Here is an 8,713-nt window from a genome sequence, read left to right on the forward strand (position 1 = left end):
GAGAGAGAGAGAAGCCCAACCCTGGGAGTGACCAGATGTCTTTATAACTGTCTACAGCATGTTCAGCCTCTCAGCACTTGCCTTTATAATCTCACGCATAATTGGCCTTAATCTGATTATTTCCAGCATTGTCTTCTGTGAGTGACTTGGATAGGTCCACTGGGCTTTCCAAAGAACTCACGTGGTGGGAAACGTCATTTCTCAACAGTGCCCAAGATTTCAAATATGTACTTATTTCCACAATTACCATGAGCTATGCATTGTGATTCCCAAATCATAAACACGCACACCCCTTTGGACAGTCACCCTGCACATTTTTTTTCCCCTTTCCTTTTTTATATTAAAACCAAGATGACTGCTTCTGGATTTAAAATTTACTGTCAGACCCATAATTGCACATTAGATGGGTTAGGGGGTCCACTTTACACAGGGCTTCACTTGCTAAGCGCTCATACAACCAAATTTTGATTTTGTTCACAGCAAGGGGTCCTTGGATTTATGTTCTCTTTCCCTGTAAATGATATGCAGCGGGACCCTTTCAATTACTTTTAAAACGCATCAGGGACGCAGAGGAGAGAGATCGTCGTTTCTCTGCCTTGTGAAAATTAGGCTCTAAGTACCAGCTGAAATTTTGAAGTCGGGGGCGGGATTGGACGAAATCACATAAACTGCAAAAAAAGCAAGTATAATGGCGCATAATTGGTTCTCTAATAGCATTACACAAGGATAATAGCCTGTTACGGCCCCCTGCACTATTAAGTGCTTCCCTGGCGTCAAGCCTTTATGATATTAAGGGGGGAATATAATGATATTTTGGTTATTAAATGCGTGTAATTAATTTATGCACCGCTGAAAATAAAGTTGGTATTATGACCTCGGCAAGATGCGTCAGAAAATTGAAATCAAACAACTGTTGATAACTTTTTTGTCTATGTTTTGTCTAGACAATATTTAAAAGGTTGATTGTTTTTTTGGATAGACTTCAGCAATTGAATATTTTATAAAGGCTGGCACTCAGTACAGGAACAATTTACAGGCATATTACCTATCGGGGAGGGATTCATAGAGGGGTAGTAAACCTCTTACCGGTGTATGCGCAGCGACTGTGTATCTCAGTTGTACCTGAGGTGTATCTCCATCCGCGGAATTAAACAAAACAAACCATTAACATCAACGAGTGCTGACCCCTTATGTGCAGTTATTGTATGAATATGCAAACGTTGCTCATATGCTGTTTGGAAGGAAAAAGTCGTGGTCATAAAAAGTTTATATTCAGTGTGCAGTCTGTTAAAACTAAGGATAGGTGGAAATATCACAGTTTACGATTTTGCACCATATTTGATATATATTTAGTTTAAATATAGTATGTTTAATAATTCGTATTAGAGTATGTTTGTATGAAGGCTGCATGTATGTGTATATGCATGTATTTGTGTAGGAATCATTCATTATTCATTATCCAACGTCATATAGGTCACTAATATCACGCAACACATTTAAACGTTTGTGACAATATTTAATGGTTTCAGATTTTCAGGGATCAAAACCATTAATTTTTCTCAGTTTGAAATATCAAACGAACTTGCACATGCGGATTTAGTTGTCTAAAACGGATGAAGTGTAACTCCAGGGTTTCCGAAAGCCACATTTTTAATTGCTTTTATTCCAGTTTCAATAGTTCTGTGCATTTTCTACAGCCTATATTTAGCTGATTTGTCAATTTTACGGGAAACTGACAAACCGCGCAAGCTAATCCTTCTTGTCAGAAAGTTAATACAAATGATATGGAAATATTTACTTTTCTCAGGTACTCTTAAGCATGATAAATAGCCATGGTGTGTGTAACTAAGATTGCTGGTTCAGTTTTTAACCGGCTGAGTTTAAACGTGTTCAGCACTTCGGCCAGCGCCGCAGACGCACCATCACAACCTGCTCTCAGATGAAGGCACAAGGTGATGCCTCTTTTAGTTATTTTATTAACCTGATCTAGCACACGGTAGCGATTCATACATCTGCAGGTGCGAAATGATGCATAATGAATTGGCATGCAGGTTTGGTACGGTTTCCCTTCTGCGGTCATGTCTGGCATTGTGGTTTGCACAGCTGAAGAGGGGCGCAAGGTGACTGCTCTCATCCATGAGCGCCTCTGAGCCGATGTGCACTAAAAGCATATTTTCCATTGACTTCATTCACGGTTCATCGGTTTCATTTAGAAATAACTTCGCTGTAACTACTTAAGTGTTCATTACACCATACGTTAGTAATTATTTTATACTAACATGCCATAATGAACACTTGTCTTTAAGTGTTTTTACAGTGATTAACGAAGGCTAGTAGACTACAGGACAAGGTACACTATCTTAGCTAACTGTAAAGAAAAGAGCGAAAACGTGTTACTTATAAATCAGACATGCGTGTGTAGACACTTTGATATGGTTTAATAATTAAATAATCTGTGTTTGTGTGCCCAGTAATGTCAAAGTCGGCCCGTTTTAAATCGTACAAGCAGTAAACAAAGGAGTTAGCATTCAGTGAGTAACATATTTTATTCACTTTTGTAAGACGAGTTTAAAAAATATAATGGAACGTTTATTATAAATAAAATCCATGTTTTATGATTAATTCATTTAAGCAGTATTTTAAATAAGATAGTCAACATGATGTGTTAGGCCTAAAAATACAGTTTCGAAAGACAGTAATTGTAACGTTTTTTTTCTTTTCTTTTCTTCAAACTACTTTGTTATTGGACAATTAATTTCTTACTTTAAGCCAATTCTTTTAGACAAAATGTTCTGATACAATTAGCTACAAGAATATTGCAATATCTAGGAATAAATAATTTAAAGATGTAAATGGTATATATTCTGAACAATTTGTACTGCACAAAAATATTAAGAAAATAACAAAACTTTATTTACTGAGAAGTATATATAGATTTATTTACAGAACACAATCAATTTTGGCAAACAAACAAAAATAAAGTTATAAACCACAATGGTAAACCTGTCATGGGAAGAAACAGATTAAATTAAACAGCACATAAGATTTCTGATTTTGGAGAAAACATTTGGCCTGCCTATAATTCTAGTTGTGCCCAGCATTCTTTGATTGTGATATACAACATCTTTAATAATAATAGGTTTAATAATAATAGTAATGATAATAATAGCAACAACAACAACAAGACCAATCTTTCCTTAACTATATAAACCTCTTTTAAAATCAAAACTATAGAATACAATTTATTAATTATTATGCTTATATTTTGTTCAGCAGTTGGATAATGTTTTAACATTTTCTTTGTTTCCTTTTTCTGGACTGTATATTAATCTGTTACTGGTCATGCTGGTTAATGACAGCCACAGCTAACCGCGACCATATCGTCATACTGTTTAAGGACTACATTTTCTTCATCATCAAAATACAGAAGGTTAATGGAGTGTAGTTTGTCTGGTACACAGCAAGGGGTCTCCACCTCTTTCGACAGCTTCAGAGCATAAACAATGGACTGCACAGTAGCATGGTTGGTAGCTCTTAAGCCTTCTCCAAGTGGGAAAGGGCAAGCGCCCTTGCAGTGGTAAGCGTTGTAACCCCGTGGTGAGATGATCCACCCTGACCATCCAATCTCCTCAAAGTCCACATACAGAGGAAACCTTTTGCATGATGTCCGACGGCCTTCAATGTAATATGGAGCAGAACGGACTTTTCTCCTTCTGTGCTCCTTGTCTGAAGGAGGTACACTTCCACCCTGGGCCAAGACCGGGGCTGCAACAGCTTTAGGTGCAGCTTTCGGACCTAGAAGAGATAAGTATTTTTCACACAGAGGTACTGAATTGTTTAGAAAATGTTGCCAAAAAATATTAATTTCCTAGCAGCTCTAAATAGTTTTATGTGCACGTGTAGGTTCTCAAAACACGAAAGTCACAAAAAACTTTAAATCAATTGTGAGCAACCTGACGTGTCCACTTGCATCATTGTAAACTTTAATATTTTTAATAATAAACCTAAAAATGATTCCTTCAGTTGAATTAGTTGTAATCCAGTAAACGTTTACAAGTATAAATGCAGTAAGCAAAGATATTAAATCATACATAAGGTAAGGATATATTTTGACAAGTGAAGGTTTATTATTAATACTATTGTAATTGTACTGTATATTGTATAGTATACAGTGTATTGCACATTGAAGCAATAACCTTAATTGGCAGTAGGATCCAAGTTTGAACACAATATAAATTCAGGTTTTAATACCTTAAAATATAATCTTCCCTGCTAAGTTAATTATTTGTAATTGGTTACAACCAGGTGCATTTTATATTTGGAAAGACACATATAGATTGTGTGTGTCTGAGAAGCAGATCAAAAGAACCACCACAGAAATGGCTTTTCTGGTAAACCTGGGTCAATGGGTGGAGACATTATGCTAAATACTTGTAATTAAATTACCTGGAAAATGTGAGAGATTTGGTTTTGATCCCCTTCTAGCGTCATCCGAGAAAATAACCAAGAAAGCGTGTTTCCCATCACGCTGCTTTTGACCTCTGTCCACCTGGACCATGCTGGAGTCCAGCGAATTCCCAGAGGGCAGTGCGGTGACGACCAGAAAGCCATGATTCGAGTCGCTGTCCTGAATCCATTTTGAAACCTATTATAAGAAAGTAACACAGTTATGACAATGTCTATAACTAAAGTCAACTTAAAAAAGTATTGTTAGTAGGAATTTATTTATCTCATATAATAAAACTATAAAATATAATAGTACCCCTAGTGGTGACAAATAGATATAAAGTCCCATCTATTTTTAATAACCCAAGAATAAAGGGTGTCCACTATAAAACTATAGGTTCATTTTATTATGTAACTATGATTTACATTGTCAGTGCAGAAACGTTTTTATGTAATTAATCAACCATGCATCGTAGTAGTAGTAGTAGTAGTAGTAGTAGTAGTAGTAGTAGTAGTAGTAGTGTGAGATATAAGTATGACGCGCTCACCGTCTGTGTGACATTAAACACTTCCCACCCTTGGGTGTACAGGGGCAATAATCTGGACGCAATCAGGTTCCCACTCCAGGGCTTCAATCCGCTGTCCAGTAACACATAAATATCAACCTGTAAGGAAATAAAACAACCATTATTAACACCGTAGAAACAGTAAGGCTAAGCAAACAATGTAATAAGCATTTGCCGGTGATGCGACTGCAACTTACTTTATAAAAATGGTGTCCAAAAGATTTTTCAGACAGAGCTTGCTTGTGTCTAAATATCCGAAGTTCCGCTTTGATCATCATCTCCTCTTTCCCGAAGGACGACAGGTTGAAGGAGTGATAGGTGCGCTCGGGATGCCCTGGCGGACAGGAGGAGAGGAGGGAGGCGTGAGTGGGACAGGCACAGGGGTGCAGTGAGCACGCCACAGAACCGCAGCCGGCACTCACCTTTATCTTCAAAACTGCGCACGACGTTGCCCTGCAGCAGCCCCGGCTCCTTGGTCCGGCCGTGGGAGTCGGCCACCGCATTGAACAACTCCAGCATGAACTGCGGTGCCTTCCTGTGAGGGGGGTTGTTTGGAGCCACGTCCCCCATGTCGAAGATGTCCTGCAGTCTCCGGATGGCCCGGGACACCTCCTCCCCGGTCCGGAGCGGCGCCGCGGGCTGCGCCAGCGCTGTGAGCAGAGCGCAGAGCCACAGGCACCGGGGCGGCATGCTAGCTGGAGTGGATGCGACCTGTGTTAGCGATAGTGAGACCCGAGCTGACCATCACCAGCATGAACCGCAACCAGCCCTCTCACTGCCCAACTGATCCGAGGCGAGAGGTGGCCGCATATAAAGCTCCGTAAATCCACTGCGTTTTGCATATATAACATTCACATATTCGGTGCAGTGTGTTGATGACATTGACAGAGTGGGCAAACCCCTCAGTCACACCATCGAGCAGTCTAAACAGTGTTAATTGATGGCATTATTAAGGCTCGGCGGGGTCTTTGTCATTTGTGTGGACTGTTTGCAGGTCTTCATGGCTCAAACCTTCTTGGCACAGGAGGCAGTTTATACCGAGGAAAGCTATTTAAACATGCCCAGTTGTTTGAGTCCTACTAGGAAACTGCGCTTTGTCCCCCGTGTGTCAGCCTCCCCAGATTCGGGGTCATTGTTCTAGAATGCCCGTTCCAGACGGGTCAATTATTTTGTCGTCAATTAAAAAGTGGACATCTTGCTATTTGCCCCTTCTAGCATTGACTGTTTATACTTCTTGATTATAAAGGAATAATTTATGCACTGCTTCTTTCAAAGTTAAAGGCCTGTATTCAAATTCCAATTTCCTTCAACTTTCTTTTTGTTTCCCCCACTCCACATTTCTCAGGATTTGCACATGGTAACCAAAACATAAAACGTATTATTATTGAAAGTATTTTAAAAGGTTTGTCACCTTAAAATGTTACATGTTGTATATTGTGTTTTGCATTTTACAATAAAGTGTGGAAATACAGATATATTTATATAGTGTTGATTGCACTGTTCACTTTAAGTGGGGATTAGCTATTCAGAACATTTGTAGAGAGTGATTTGAAACCTTTCATCCCCTGAACATATTACAAGTTTACACAGTAAGAAACTATAACTTCACACAAGGACTTTCATCTGACAAACAAATATAATAATATGCTATACTATTTTAGGGTGACCAATTCTACTAACAGGGGCATGCTTTGAGCAATATAAACACAGTCCATGGATTACTGCTGTGGGTTTCCAGCACTTTATGGACTGAACTTGCGTGTGCAGGACGCGTTCAATGGCTGTTATCAGTGTGCAACCAGACGACTCTCAGAAATAAAAGTAAACGGAGAGACACATCTCTGACGCAAATGAAAATCAAGATTTACTTGCTGTCATCCTCCCGAAACACACCTTCCACGTCATGCGAACACCAACGCTTTCCTTCAAACCCTTCCTCCGAGAGCACATTACTGTGACAATGAATGGCTAAATGATATCAAAGAAGTGTCACCTAATCCACTGATCTCTTCACAAGGCCTGTCAGAAAACATGCAGGATTATCTTCAAGCACATTTGTAATGGCCGCGGGTGAAATGTTAACTGCCACAATCCCTAAAATCGCCACCCTGGTCAAAGGAGATCAAAGTTAATCAATCAGTAATCAAGAAGTAAAGGCATATGGGTAATTCAGATGAAAATACTGATCGCTCGCATGTAACAACTCACTAAATTGCTGCAAAAATAATCCTGATTATTATAATTTCCCACTCTAGCTGCCACCTGATTACACCTAATTTATTAAATTGTTTGATCAATCCTCATTATCTGAAAATTTGAATTTCCCATGTATTCAAGGTTGTAATACAGAGCACAATTATTTAAGTAAAAGGGAGTTAATTCAGGGGAAATTATTCCTGCAGGTTTGCAATGATGAAATAAATAAAGCCTAAAATATTGCTTACCGATTTTTCGAATTTAATAATTAATATGGTTAATGCATATACATTCAAATGATCTCATATCTAAGGCATTGCTCTTCCCTTTGCACAGGGCCAAGTGCATGTCTTTGCTTTCGTACAGGGGGAAATACTTTCTTAAGAACTCCTGGTCCTCTGGCGGAGTAAACGGGCTGTGATAAAGATGATAATCTGTTTAGTTTGGGCATGTGTCCATTGTGAATCACAAACAGAGCCCAAGATAGTCCCAGACAGGGGTATATTGGTTGAGAAAAAGACTTCTGGGGGTCTTTGATAGAATCAGTCTATGGCTGTGCAGGAATGAGGTGCCCCCCAGGAAGGTACACTGCTGGAGAATGGCAGTTTGATCTTGATTGCTTTTATCAGTTGGTACTGCCAACTTGCCCTGTTTTTTTAATGATTACGGAGACCAACAGTCTGCCACTGATTTGATGGTTCAGGTTGTAGTTTGGAAATGCACTCAACTGATTGAGTTGCTGGTGAACAGCTGCAAACTGGAAATTAAAGAGCGCAGTGATTTGGACAATCAGTGGATATAGCAAACATCTAATTTAAGCCCCACATACTGATTTGCCCAACTAAAATAAAATCAACAAAAACTTGAGAATCAAATGGTCGTGTTTGTTTGTTTCAACTGTATTCAGTAGATAACTTCTGTGTAAGATATACTATCTAACACTGTCTTACAATATTTACTAGAACACAATGGCAGTGAGTTTGACGGATTTCAATGGGGTTTTCACTTTTTAGCAGTTAAAAGAATCGAGGATTGCATGGGTAATGCAATAAAGGTAATTCCGTACTTAATTAGAGCAGGAGGGATAATGGGGTAAATAATGTTAACAAGATTGCAAACGTACCCAAAAAATTTGATCCTGAAGAAAGACCTACGCTAAGGTTTGTTGTTCACTAAAATGATTTTTCCATATCTGACCTGCACACTATTAATATGCTGCCAGTATTGTGTAAAGGAGTGATGTGCTACAACTGGTATTTTTAGATACATTTGTTTAAACATGTTATAAGCCCTAAGGCAGTGCAAGTAAAAAATGTTAACAAGATCACACTCTTATTTTATTATTATTTTAATGCTTCTGTGTTTTTATATCAATTGTAATGCAGAAAAAAAAAAAAATTTGACCATCAGTATTAGATATGTTTTTTGTATAAAATACTACTTTGCTGATTGAGGTTAGAATTCTGAGAATGTTTGTTGAGGTAGAGCTAAAATAAGGAATCCAA

At 38.5% G+C, this 8,713-nt stretch overlaps 2 protein-coding genes across 2 annotated transcripts in view; both read right to left on the reverse strand.

Annotated features, from left to right (window-relative positions):
- drgx (dorsal root ganglia homeobox) overlaps positions 1 to 48 on the reverse strand; it is a 7,252-nt gene extending 7,204 nt beyond the window's left edge. The window contains exon 1 of the mRNA XM_066693599.1: positions 1 to 48. This exon is cut by the window's left edge and continues 211 nt beyond it. The gene's annotated coding sequence lies outside the window, so the exon portion shown is untranslated.
- A 2,843-nt stretch (positions 49 to 2,891) lies between these two features.
- On the reverse strand, positions 2,892 to 5,702 carry LOC136716300 (bone morphogenetic protein 2-like). The gene is made up of 5 exons (XM_066693900.1): positions 5,435 to 5,702; positions 5,210 to 5,346; positions 4,995 to 5,111; positions 4,447 to 4,645; positions 2,892 to 3,795 (listed from the first exon to the last, which is right to left on the reverse strand). Exons 1-5 carry the CDS (start codon positions 5,700 to 5,702, stop codon positions 3,350 to 3,352), a joined length of 1,167 nt encoding a protein of 388 aa, XP_066549997.1. The 3' UTR covers positions 2,892 to 3,349.
- Between the last annotated feature and the right edge of the window lie 3,011 nt (positions 5,703 to 8,713).

The sequence above is a fragment of the Amia ocellicauda genome, chromosome 20, assembly GCF_036373705.1.
Source record: "Amia ocellicauda isolate fAmiCal2 chromosome 20, fAmiCal2.hap1, whole genome shotgun sequence".
NCBI lineage: Eukaryota > Metazoa > Chordata > Actinopteri > Amiiformes > Amiidae > Amia > Amia ocellicauda.